Here is a 13542-nt window from a genome sequence, read left to right as displayed (position 1 = left end):
TTCTGTGCACAGCAACACGCAGCTGCTCCAGGAGGATTCGGCACAGGGAAGATGAGGTGGCTGGACTCTGCTCTCCTCTCTGGGCTCCAACCCTGAGAGCCATGTCAGGCAGTGAGGGGGCCCCTTCTCCCGAAATGTAGGAAAGGGATAACCACACAGGCTTCAGTGAAGATCGGAATAAAGGCTATAAATCAGGAAAGCATAAGTGAGGCATCAGCAAAAGCTGTGCTGTTCCGTGTCCCCACTGGGTCTAGACTGGGGTACAAAGAATCAGGAGTGAAGAACAAAAAAAAGCAAGCATACTAAATAAATCCCTTTCCTGTGCTTTTCATGGCATCTTTCTCTTCTGTAATTCCCCTAAAATTTTTCAAGGACAAAATGCAGTGTCAGATCTCAGCCCACATTTGTTACACTTGCCTGACACCCAGTGTCTTCCTCTGGGTTCCAAAGAGATGACTGGGTGTGAAGGTCTACGTGTGTTCCAGTTGGTTTACATCAATTCATTCTTACTCCTTTCTAGGCTCCTTGAGCTCCGGTAATGGTCATCTTTTTAAAATGTTTCATTTATGTGCTGGACTCCCATTACAATCATCAACATTTCAAGGACTCCTTTTGACAGCATTAGGAATGGTTTGATGATATGGGTCATATGAAAACAATAGCAGTAGCCAAAAAGTGCAAGGGAAGGAAGCTGCTCTGGTCTGTATCAGATGTAACTGCACAGGAAGAAAATGTCTGTTTAGGGGCTACTGTCCAGATTTTTCTGTGATGAGTCTTTCCCTCTCCTACTCCAAATGTAGAAGATCTTGAGAGTGGTAACATCTCAACTCAACTGAGAAACTGAAGGGTCCCAAGGTACCAGGATTTTGCAGCAAGGATAGACTAAAGCCATTAAACCAGGGTCTCAACTTTTTACCCAATATGACACGACACACGACAGGATTATCAGAGAGAACTTTTTTTTTTTTTTTTTTTTTAACCTTTAAATTAATCTGAGATTCTGGGTTGGAGGAGAGTTGAAAACCTAGCCCTTTTTCAAACAGTATCAGTAATCTGCAGCACATGGTTGGTTGATCAAAATGTAAAAACTTTCTGAACCTTAAATTCCTCAGTCATAATGATACATAATAAAATATAGCAATCTGCAAATACATATTATACTATAGGACAATTTCATAACTTTCATAACCAAAGACCATTAAATGGAAGATATCTTGATGAAGTGAAGAATTATGTCCAATAAGATGGACTCTTGTAAAATGATATTTACATATACACGTACACACATCTTATGCCTGCCAAGCACTGGCAGGTCAATAAAAAAATATTTTGCTCTTTTAGTAAAAAGAATCTACTGATTCTCCTTGTGTCAGATAAATAAGGAGTAGCTCTTCTGCTACAGAGGGAGACTGAGACAAAGACATACTTTAAGGAAAAGGTTATAAAACATCACCTTAAAATTTAATGAGCCTAAGTCAAGCTATGAACTTTCTTTAGAAATAGCATGAATCAACCAGATGAATGAGAAGTTATACTTCATTTATGTGTGATATGTCAAAATGCATTTTGCTGTCATGTATAACTAATTAGAACAAAGAAAAAATTTTAGTATTTTCTTTAAAAAATAGCATAAAAAATAAATCACAGAATTTTGGACTTGGCATATAAGTCAAAGCACTTAGGAGTGTACTATATGATCCTACAGAATTTTCTAAGTTGACCTTCCTCTGGGAAACAGGATGTCTCCAGTCCTATTGGAACCTTTCAAGTTTCAGACAAAGCAGCTACTGGACTGGGGGAACTTGACGTCACAACAGAGAGAGCCACACGCAATGTCACAGAGGGGACAAACCTCTCAAACTTCTTTAATTATTGAGCCTTTACACGCGTCCCATATTTACATTACATGTATCCCATATTTAAAACACTACTGCTATGAAAGGAATTGTGGTCAATGGGATTGTCCCCGTGGCTCACCCTTAGTCTGCTGCTGACCTAAAAGAAGATTCAAAAATCTCTTTGGAATATCTATTATTTGAAATCTGACCATAAGCCTGGTAGAAAAATACAGAATAAACCAGAATATTTCAGTCTCAATATAACCTAAACTTAATATACATAGATCTTTAGGGGGAAAAAAATGGGTCTAATAATTTGTTGGTAAGTTGGCTGTGAGGCATTCATTCGAACAGAGTAATTAAAATTTAACCAAAACCTGAATTTGTACTCATAGATCACTGTGAAAGCCATATGATTACATATTTATTAGCATTACATTTTAAATTATCAGCCGATTCTACAACATCACTCTCACTATCTGAACGTAATACACAATCTACAGTTCATAAAAGAGAGCGTTCATAAAACTCCAAGCTGGCACCACAAGAGTGTAAATTTCCAGTGTGCTCACATGAGGCATGTCAACCCGAGAACTGGAATTGTATTTCTATAAAAATAGTTGGAGTAATCACTTCCTATCATGATTTAGAACAAGCAGGGAGGGTAAAGCTGTTCAAAACCTCCCTCAATGTCTCCCCCTTTCTTTCAGGAGCCCGTTAGGAGGAGGCTGAAGCTCACACTAAATGAAAAAGACATTCCCAGGAGGAGGAGGAGGTGTCTATCCCTGCACATCTGGATTCAGAGCATGAGGATATTGGATGGCACAATTAAACAGTGATGATGCTAAAGGGGAATAATTATTTTACAATTACCTGAGAGCATCACATTTACTGCTCTAATTAGTTTTTGTTTCCCACATAGGTTTTTCCAAGAATGCGCAGTTCCATTTCTCCTAGGTTTAGCAACAGCGTGTTCTTAAGGAAAAATAAAAATACATTTTCTGCACTGCTACACAAGTAGCACACCGCTGAGGCCGGCTCCAGTGTTACTTGGGTACCTCCTTGATGGTGCAGACAGGCTGGCATGAGAACTTGGAGGTGCTAATGAACTGGAAATCATTAGTGGCTTCTACACCCTCCCTTCTGCAATTCTCTAAAACAAATATTACACCAAGAAACACCTCACCCTTTGTGATGGCCTAATCCCCAAATGAGAACCCAAAATGGCAAAAAGCCTCCCAATAGCAATAATCTAAGCTGGAGATAATGACTTTCTAAATTTGGGTGAAGTTCAGTGATGACTTATTAATTTAGCTCCTTTGAAACATGTTGAAAGTATAACATGTTCCATTTAAATGCAAATAAGGGATGCTGATAGTATTCCTTAACATTGGTGAGGGTTTACTTTTTAAAATTTTCGACGTCGATATCAGAGTCCATCAATTCCCACCAGGTTGTTGGTCTCCTGCGTCAACAAGTATAACTCAACAAAGAACAGTACCTTGAATTTTGGCACAGTAGCTGGGATCATACCACGTGCTGGCTGTATACATTCAAGTGCACTACATTATTTTGTATGCCAAGAAACATTACCTTTTTTTTTTTTTTTTTTTTTTAAATGAGAAGTGAATGAGTGTTTTAACTTTAAGAAACAAGGGGTAAAAAAGAATGAAAAGTTTGGGGATTTATGTAAAAAAAAGAAAGCAACTACAGAGGCCAAATATAGTGTTATTATAGCTGTTAAGGGAAGAAAAACAGTGAGGTAGAAAACATTCTAAAAGATCCTATGAAATCTTAATTACCAGGTTTATATCTGAAAAACCCATCTCCTTTTTATCTTGTCTTTCAAGCTTCTGTTTCCCCAGTTCACTACACCTCATCAACAGATGCCAAAGTAATCCCAATCCAGCACATTACAATTAAATAGCAAGACTTCACAATTAGAATTATACCTCTGCCCAGATCAAAGATAACATTCATGTTCTCAAAAGCCAATGTGGGATGAATCTTTGGTCTCAGAAAGCAACTGATACTAAAATATGTACTGTTAACTGAGAAATCCCACCCGAAAAAGTATTTTTAAAAATTCCCTTGAAGAACCATATGCACAGCTCTTCTTTTAGAGTTTTCTCATTTTAATTTCTTTTCATGACCATCCTGAAATCAGGCAATAAATGTCAGTTATCTCAGTATTTTATAATTTGTAATTGCATTTTCCAAATAAACTTTAAATGGCATACGGGGTGGGGGGAAGAGAACCCCACTGCTGTCAATCTTCATCTTGATGCTAAACAACAACAAAAAATTGTTTAATTAAAATATATTCTCATTAGTTAATGAACATATGGAATAAGTAAATTTGAATCAAATAAGAATATGACACTTCGCATACATCAACCTGAACAGGTAATATATGTTTACTTCTGACAATGCTCAAGCATTCTCATGTGGTACAATTTTGGTCTTCTGATTAAAAATCTGTCATACTTTTTAATTACAGTTCTCTCCATCTCCATCAGCAGATGGACATACATTCACCACCCCACAGTCACACACACACAAAAACCCCCCCACAGCTTTGCCATTTACTGCGTATGTAGCACGTGGAAGCTCTTTAAACATCATCTGTAAAATGGGGATAATATTCACCCTTTAGATCTACCATGAAGATCACAGACAAAATAAAGCATTCTGGCACAAAGGAGGCATTCAACTAACAGCTCATATGTTCTCATTTTGGTGGGACCGGTCACATTATCCTTAAGCTATAAAATGAGAGCTGATGAGATAGTTTGTAGTTCCTTTCAATTTTAACATTGATTTCCTTAGGACCACCTTTCAGTTTAATTATATGCAGATAAATATTTTGCCAGTTACCCCAACTTGGGAAGACTCACAACAAAAAAGTCAATTCACCGAGTGAATGAATTTACAATCAGCATGACTTTTCTCAGTTTCAAAAAAAGGTACTTACTGAATGTGAAAAAAAGTATTCTCAGTATTTCATTTACAAATCTGAATACTTATGAAGCTGTGTTAATTTTTTCACCTGTAATTTCTCATTACGTGGGCATTATTTCTCAGTTGTTTAAAAATTCAAAAGCACTCAAATTCTAAATGTATGTATAATAACTAAAAAGTTGAAACAAAGGAGGGAATACTATCCCCACTCCCAATTCAAAACTAACTGCCCCAGTTTAAATGCATTTTTTAAAAAATTAGTTCCTATTTTCATTATAGCTTGTTGTAAATAGTATTTTACAATAACACAAAGACCAAAAACGATAGTCAAGATTATTTAAAATGTTCATTTCCATTTACAGTTTGGATACTGAATGTTTAACCCCCCACCCCCATTTAAAGGATATGCAATTTTATGCCACTACAGAGCCTTAAATGATGTGGGCTCTTTAAACACGGACTGGCTCATGGGGCCATCAAGCATAATAATTCATCTCAAAAGCTATTTGTTCATCTGCCTTGAGGACTCAAACATATTACATCTTGCAAACTTATCTAATATATCCTGGTGGGAAAACGTCATTGAAAATATGTTCTCCTGCTTTAGAAAATCAACACCAGAAAAGCCCCCATGCTTTATTTAAGTTCCTTTTAGGAACAGGCCAATATCTAGCAGACTGCAATTTAGTCCAAGCGGCAATATACCATATATGACAACCAGTTCCCAAAACAATAAATCCACACAGCTATCTTCTCCACTGTTTGAATATGGCAATAAAACACACTGCCTAGGTGGGTTTCATGTATTTCCAAATTATGTTCCTTCCCACACACCTCTATCCCCAAATAAAGCCTCTAGTATGAGTTAATTACAAGCTATTTTGGAAAACTTGCTACAGTGTTCTCAGGGCCATAGGAGACACACAATAGTTATCTTGGAAACAAATAATAAAGCTATCATTTACAAATCCTCTTTTTTTTTTTTTTTTTTTTTAGTTCAATTAAGCAATAGTTGACAAACACTGAAAACAATCTGGTTAGATTCCAAAGGCTATCATTTGGAAATAACGAGCATTTGGAAGAGAAATGGAGTAGAAATCATATTAGGGTTTGTATGGGAAAGTCCATGGCTAAGATACAAAGTCTCTATTCAGACTAAGGAATTTGAACAAGCCACATTCATCTACCAAATGAAAAGGACAAATTAAATTTTCATAATTCATAATTTAATTGACAAGAGACTACATATTTCAGAGGCCATTAATACTTTAAATTCAAAGAGCATTCATTAGCTAGATATATGATGGTCACTTAAGTAGCAGGTGACTATAAATTCAAAATCATAATCAATCCAATTCCTTGGTTGCAGTCCACTCTATCAGAGGAAAACACATAAAACTTTCAAACCAGCTCAGGTGCAAACATGTATTAAGTGCAGAAAACAAGACAAGAGATCTCTTAAACATCTTGGGAATGTTACAAATCAAGATTAATTTCTCACAAATAAAGCACCAAAAGGAAATTCAATGTTTTATGTTTTTTGATGATCTCAGTTGAGATCACCTATTCCAGCAAGTTTAGCAGTCTTCATATTGACAGGGCAATTCACATTTAATGAATGCTACTACCCCTCCCACTTCCTTTTTTAATTTTAGGAAGGACTTAAATAATTAGCTACTGCAGCATTTCCTAAGAATCTCAACTCGTAACACTTGACATACTGGAAAAAGAATCTAGCATCACAGGGAAAAGTTAGTTGCCAAGAAAATGGATCATAAAGCTCAGAATGGCCGGAACGTTCCGAAGAAGACCATAAGGTGCCAGAAAGTGTGCCCATGTTCAAGTCTTTAACAGTAGAAGCGGAAACGTTTTATACATACTCCTACTCGACAGTAGTCAATCCTTTTCTTCACTAAATACCTTTTAGCCTAGATTCCCTATCAAATTTCTTACCCGTTAAGAGGTAATTTTATATATTCCATGTCTAAAAAGGACACAGACCTTTCTGCCTCACGCGGGTAGCCCTTATCCTATCTCTTTCGATTTTCTTTACATAACATGCCTGAAATGCAAGTAGAGCCTATTGACTTAACATCCCTGAGCTAATAAGAGAAACTTCCCTATCAAGACTAACAAGACTGATAAAAATTAGACACCGTTTCCTTTCCTCCGGAATCCCAGATCGCTACTTCTTCCAATAACCTCTCTACCCTAGTTTGACAATATGTAAAACAACCAGAATCACATTATTAAATTACAGACTGCATATCAGACAAACCATCATGATTACGTAAAAATTACCTCTAATTTCTGCAACTGAGTACACCTGGCTACTTTAATGATTTATAATTATCCCCCACCCCTTTTTTCCCCCTATGTTCTTCTTCTCCCACCTTAGGAATTTTTGCAAATAGAAAGTCTGATAGATGGATAATTTGGTAAGGAGGGATCTTTAAACGGGCCGCGAGAGCTCCATCAGCTCCACAGCTCAAGTGACACGAGCGTGCACACCAGCACGCGCCCACCCCGCCCCGGACCCGAGCCCCGCCGGCCGGTCCCCGGACGCCGCGCCGCGCCCCGCCCAGCCTTCCGCTCACGCCGCTCGGACCCCCAGACGCCGCGCCCCGCTCACCCCGCCCGGTCCCCGCGCTCCGATCGCCAGTGCCCAGCGGCTGGGCGCAGCACGTCCGGACTCGCTCCCTGCTGCCCGCGTCCAGCTCTGGCCTCGGAAAGCCCAAGGGGGTGGCCGATTCCTGGGCGGCCACAACGCGCCCGGCAGCTGCGAGCGCAGCCAGTCCCCCAGCGCCCGCCAGCTGAGCCGACGACGCCCGCTCGGGCGCGCGGACACTCGGCCCTGCGGGCAGCCGGCCGCACTCACATTCTGTCCGGGACGAGCAGGCGGCCCTCGACCATCATGTCCGGGAGGAAATCCAGCTTGAAGGCAGAAGTCATGTTCTCGGGCGCTGGCGGCGGCGGCGGCGGCGGGGGGCGGCTCTGCGCGCGTCCGAGCGGCCGCGGGCGGCGCGAGACGGGCAGGGACAGGTGCGCGCGGCCTCCCCCGGCGGCCGCCGAGCCCGCACTTGTCACATTCTCTCCCTGGCGCTCTCCGCCAATCCCCTCCGAAATCCAGTGCCGAGGCGGCCGGCTGCCGAGCGCCAGGTGCGGCGGGCGGGGCGGAGCTCCCCCGGCGCCCGCGCCGCCGCTTAACCCCTGCGGGCCCGCCCCGCCCCGGGAGCGACCCAGGCGGGCGGCCGCTGTCCGGGCGGAGCCCGCGCGGCTTCAGCGTGGCCACTCTTGCCTGGGGTCCCCGCGCATCCCGGAATGCAAACTCGGGCACCGCTTTGGCCCTGCCCTGCTGCACCCAATTCCCCATGCCCTGGCACGAGGCCGCAGTGGCCACTTGTGGGAGAGGTTTAGTGCCGGTGCCAAGTGCCAAAGCCGGATTCCCTTCCAGCCAGAACCACGCTCCCACACCGAAGCCATAGGAGACAGAATCACCAGGAGGGTTTGTTTCAGTGCGTGCTTGCCAGTGTATGAACTGACAACAATCGCTGAAATAGTATTTGTGGTTTAGGCAAATACCAGATAAATACGACCCAAGTGACATTTTAGGGCTTATCTGTTTTAAGGTGACAGATCAGTCTTTGCACAACTGTACTTACCGTCTTTGTATCAACTTAAAAACACTAAGAAATGCCTGAAAATAACAGTAATCACATTTTAAAAATATTGATAAATCACGACCCTGCGGGTTCCTAGTATTTAACACAATGATTAAAAAAAAAAAAAAAAGACAGTAACTTCATGTGTTTGGTCTATAATGTAATGGCTACATTTAAGCTTTGTGACTGATTTCCTAATAGGAATTAAGGCAAGTGGCAAGACTTGAGAAGAGAAGCAGGCGAGTTAAATCTTTCCAAGTGATTTGTGAAAGAATTTGAAAGATTAGTTTACAAGGTGACACTCTAATTTAGCACTCTCCTTGTTGTGTTGTTTATTAAACCAGTCTTTTCAGTGTAGTGCCAACTATGCAAAACTTCATGGCATATTTCACATTCTAAATCGACATCATAAATCACATACCAAAAGTTTATAGTTTGCCTTTTATGGTAATTATCACTTTTTATTTTGTTTTGTAAAATGGTTTAAACTTGGAGGGTAAGGTATATGTAACCATTTAAATGTATGTGTACACATACTACATATGCCTGCATACACACACACACACACACACACACACATATATACGCACAGTTTTATTTGAAAATCTGATTTTTACTCCATGTTGTTTTTATTCCAAAGAAAATCAGAATGTGGTGCTCAGGAGCTGAGCTTCTCACAAATCAAGTCTTAGCTGGGTCACTGTAGCCAGAGGGTTAACAGTCACAAGTAGTTAAATATGTCAGACACTATATGGAGAAAAGATTGTTTTAATTTTTCTCACTACTTTCCTGTGTGGTAATGAGAATTATCTTCAGAGATTATGAAAGAAAATAGATATTTACATATCAATTTTAAATCCATATTCAATTTTAAGTCCTGGTTTGGTGCATTGAGCAACATGGAGTAGGAGCCTTATAATATTCAGTTAACTCCACTCATACTTAATTGACTTGATTTCCTTCTTCAGCTGAACCATATATCTGACTTTTGACCTTCTAATTGGAGAGTAGTTGAAAAGTACAACTAGACTTACCATTTTCAAATATGCCTTTCCTGAGGATCCGGGTCTAGCTTTGTAAGTAATTGAAAAACAGTTGTAATAAAATGAATTCTTATATCCAAAACTACCCAAACTTTTCTTACTCCTAAACTACATTTAATACCCATTCCAGCTATTGCCAGCTACCTTTGAAATTCTAAAATTTTGGTTTGTCTTTTAATTATCTAAATAAACTAATTGGTTGGATAAATGAAGACAAACCTTGACAGTTTTTAGTTTTCCATGTTATTATATAAGTCCCTACTGTATACAAGCAGACTATATAACAAATTTAAGAGACAACAGAACATGCGTCCAAAATAAACAAAACAACCCAGTTAATCAAAAAGAAATAACTTCATGCCATATCTATCTCTACATTCTATAAGGTAGAAAATGCTTCCTTAACATGTACACTTCTAAAATACTTATTTTCTCTTTAATTGCATGTGAATTAGTTAGAAGAAGCTGTAGGGAGGCCCTCTTCCTCACTTAAGCCTTCTCAGTAGTTTGTTAAATTCTAGCCCCAAATCCCTTGAGGCAGTAGTGGATTCAAAGCAGCTTTTAATCATACTATAAGGAGGGTGAAGTAGTATGTAAGTAGGTCATAGAGAGAATTACAAGTGCATAGGTTATTGCCTTATTTAACAACTACAGTGCAACATAGTTTCCAAAGCACATTTGCTTTCACCATTTAAAGTTAGAAGCAAAACCAGGGTCAAATATAAAACTCATGCTACATGAGATATAACGTGGTGAACCAAGGAAAGCTTATGGAGTGTGGCTGAGTTTAAATAAACACTCTGGCTGCCAAATACATAAATAATGTAGTGATTGCATAGGCGCTTGATGTAGGTGCCAGAAACAAAATGCCCACACACCCCTATCTCACAGGTCATTCAGGACAGCCTTCCATGTGTGGCTTTCGTTTCTAATATCCAAGTTTCTATGATCACAGCACATACCCACTTGATGTTTTTAAAAAACACGAAATTCAAAGCTCCTGTGCTTCAAAATGAAAACAAAAACACTCAAATGCCACCTGATGGAAAGCTGAAATTTCTCATTTCACTCCTTTGGCAGAAGGGGGAAAAAAATTTAAAACAATTCAAGAGGGCCCCTTTTTAAATTTTCATGCAGTGATGAGCCATCAGGTATCATGTTTTGGCAGTTGGAGTTATCTGGCAGACAGCTCCAGGGGCCTCAGACGAACACTGAGGTTCATGAAGCTATTTTATAGCCAAGGATCTTATAGACAGCAATGAAAGGCGACAAGGCCTTCGGAGGGCCCCTCTTGTGGACGTGAACCGGTTGGTGACACCACCATGTGCTGACATCACTGGGGACCAGGAACAATGAAGTTTCCCCTTAGTTTTAGCTCCATTGTAGAAAAACCTTAAGCTCTTCTCTAGCCCCATCCCCCTACCTCCCTAATTGTCTCCTTTTTTTAATCAACTTGCTATTCATTTCCCAAACAAAAGGCAATTCAAGAATTGGAAGCACTTCAAGGGAAAGTTTCTGAATGACCTCATTTTGTAGGAGGCCTTCCAAGGCAAGCCAGTGCGCTGTGCTCCCCACTTCCCTCCTCGGCCCTCATCTCATACTGAGTTTTGTCCAATGTCCATTGTTTGAGCACTGAATTATCACTAGCATTAAAAAACAACTCTCGGTAGCAACAGAGTGCTAATAAATGCATTTGTACAAAGCGTCCACATTGCCTGAATTAGGAGAATGCTTTCCTGCCACCCCAATCAACCAACTAGAATATAGTCCACCAACTCTAGGTCTTTCCACATTTTTGCACAGTTTATACTATAGAGACTGGAGGCTGATATACTCTGATTAAGGTTTATAATGAAACGAACACATTTTCTTCTGCAGATGACTGTATCTTATGACAAATTTCTATTTTTCAAAATAGTTCCTGTACATAATTTTCCACATGGTAGTCCTTTTAAAAGGCGTAACTATCAGCAATGCAACCACAAAACAAAGATGCACTAGCAGCTGTTCAATTAGCTGCAAAAGCCACCTCAAGTAAAGGACCTTCCCCCGCCACACACACACACACACACACTCTTGGCTACTTACAGCAAACTAGAATCCAAAACATCTTCCTCCATCACACTTTCGAATTTGAATTTTATTAACATTGCTGTTTCAGTTTAAAACACACATACACAAGCCCAATGTGCTTAGAGTCATTTGGAACAAGAAATGCAGGCCCTATAATGGGATTTCCCATCATTTCCAGGCAATAAATTTGAAATCCACATGAATTTTAACTACCTGGGAGAGTATCTGACTTTGTAGCCATGTGTTGGTTCTTGGCTGACTCCAGTTTCATTAGCAACTTACAAAAATAAATAATGGCTTGGTTTATTTTTTTAATGTACAAAAAACCCAAACAAAGCCTTGAGTGATACATGGTCAACATGTTATCCTATTTCCAGAAAGATAGCACCCAAAAACAAATGTTTATATCACCAACCGTAAGTTTAAAACCAACAACTTGTTTTCCCCCCATTTTGAGTTTCTTGATCCTTCTTATAAGTAGATGAGTAAAATTAAATGCCCATACTGAAAAAATAGTTATTAAACTCCCGTTTTACAATTTTTAAAGGAATACTAAGCAGTTGCTGTCCCTTGAGAGCAGCTTTTACTGGTTTGCAATCTTGTGTTTTTCTGACTCTGTTTTTAACAGAGCCCACATACTGGGCGGTGAATCCATTTTCCTCCTGAAGAGGCCCTCCAGCTGAAGATAGTTCTTTGCATACATACCTTGCTGGTACTGGAAAAGGAACTGCCCCTCTAGAGCTGTCAGGAGTTTCCAATCCAAGGGGAGCAAATGTTAATCCTCTGCATCTCTCAGACCCACAGCCTGGCCACCTCGTCATTTCTCTCCCTAACCTACCCTTTCCTTTTCCCCCTCTCTCCATCACACCACTGGTCTTGTTTTCTCTTCCTTTCTCCTTTCCCCGCTTCTCTTTCCAATGGGAGCCAGACAACGTCTGAAACTCTCCTCTGGAGCTGTGTGTCTGAGGAGGTGGGTGACTACCAAAGTGAAGAGAGGAGCTGTAGGTTGCTTATCTCCTGGAAAATCAAGTTGCACTCGCCTTGACCAAGGCTGATTCTGAACTGGGAACAGCTGTCTCTGCAGTAAGCGGTGGGATTCCTTTCCAGACATTACCAGGGAGAGGGAGGGGGAAGACGGAGTAAATAGCATGGGAAAATTGGAAAGAAGTCTGGGGAAAGGGTGGGGAGTTGAAAAAACGCTTCCCTGTCTAGCAAAGTGATTTGCACATGGAGGGTGCTCAGGGGGGGAAAAAAAAAGAAGCCTTTGAAGGAATGTCCAGTACCCTCTTGAAGATGCCGAGATTTGTCAAACTATACCAGGTGTCCTTATCTGGTGCCAGCCTGGCTGGAGGAACAAAATTTATACTTAACAGAATGAGGTTTCTAATTCCCTCGCAATCTGCCCTTCAACATCCCTGCCCCCACCAAATGTTTTCCTCCATCAGCCAGAAGTTCTTATCTTACCATCACGTGTTGTTCAATTTAAAAAAGGAGAAATTACTGCTTGACAAAATACAACAGCTGAGCAGCAACAGCTGGGGGGGACACAGTTGTGGTGGTAACACTGGGGCCCAGAGAGCAACAGGTGGGAGAGAGAGAGAGCAAAAGAGATGGATGTGGTAAGCTTTCGGGTGGGGTGAGGTTGACTGAGACAGATCTGGGCAAGAATCAAAATCTCAATTTAAGAGGGAATCAGCCCCCATTTGCCTGAATCTCCCCATTTGCTCTGAACAAATACATCTTGAAGTAGAGTGAGGATTAAAACAGCCAAAGCTTGGGTGTCTGTAAAAGCAAGCACATGAATCACTTTACTCACAATGATAAATGATCCCCAGTAAAGAGCTTCTGGCTACTAAGATCAGAAGATATCTGATCTGTTGCATGCAGATCAGACTCTTTAGGACAAATGCTACTTTCAGACTGAGTGAAAAGATTATGAGATTTAAGAACCAAACCTGTTGGATT

The 13542-nt window shown here is 40.6% G+C and overlaps 1 protein-coding gene across 24 annotated transcripts in view; it reads right to left on the bottom strand.

The window, feature by feature from the left end:
* The window catches only part of CELF2 (CUGBP Elav-like family member 2), a 495873-nt gene that overhangs the window by 287906 nt on the left and 194425 nt on the right, over window positions 1-13542 (bottom strand). For 2 of the 24 annotated variants that reach the window (XM_079106225.1, XM_079106223.1), the window contains exon 1: window positions 7678-7975. The exons of 16 other annotated variants lie outside the window; for them this stretch is intronic. In XM_079106225.1, coding sequence (XP_078962351.1) covers window positions 7678-7751 — 74 coding nt within the window. In that variant the 5' untranslated portion in view covers window positions 7752-7975. Of the gene's footprint in view, window positions 1-7431; window positions 7606-7677; window positions 7976-13542 lie in introns of those variants that run through there. 6 more of the 24 variants (XM_079106212.1, XM_079106235.1, XM_079106227.1 and 3 more) reach the window with 4 other exon arrangements.

The sequence above is a fragment of the Sciurus vulgaris genome (assembly GCF_902686455.1).
Source record: "Sciurus vulgaris genome assembly, chromosome: 12".
In the NCBI taxonomy this organism is placed as follows: Eukaryota; Metazoa; Chordata; class Mammalia; order Rodentia; family Sciuridae; genus Sciurus; species Sciurus vulgaris.
Note: the sequence above shows the minus strand (reverse complement) of the source record. Positions and strands in the feature narration are given on the sequence as shown.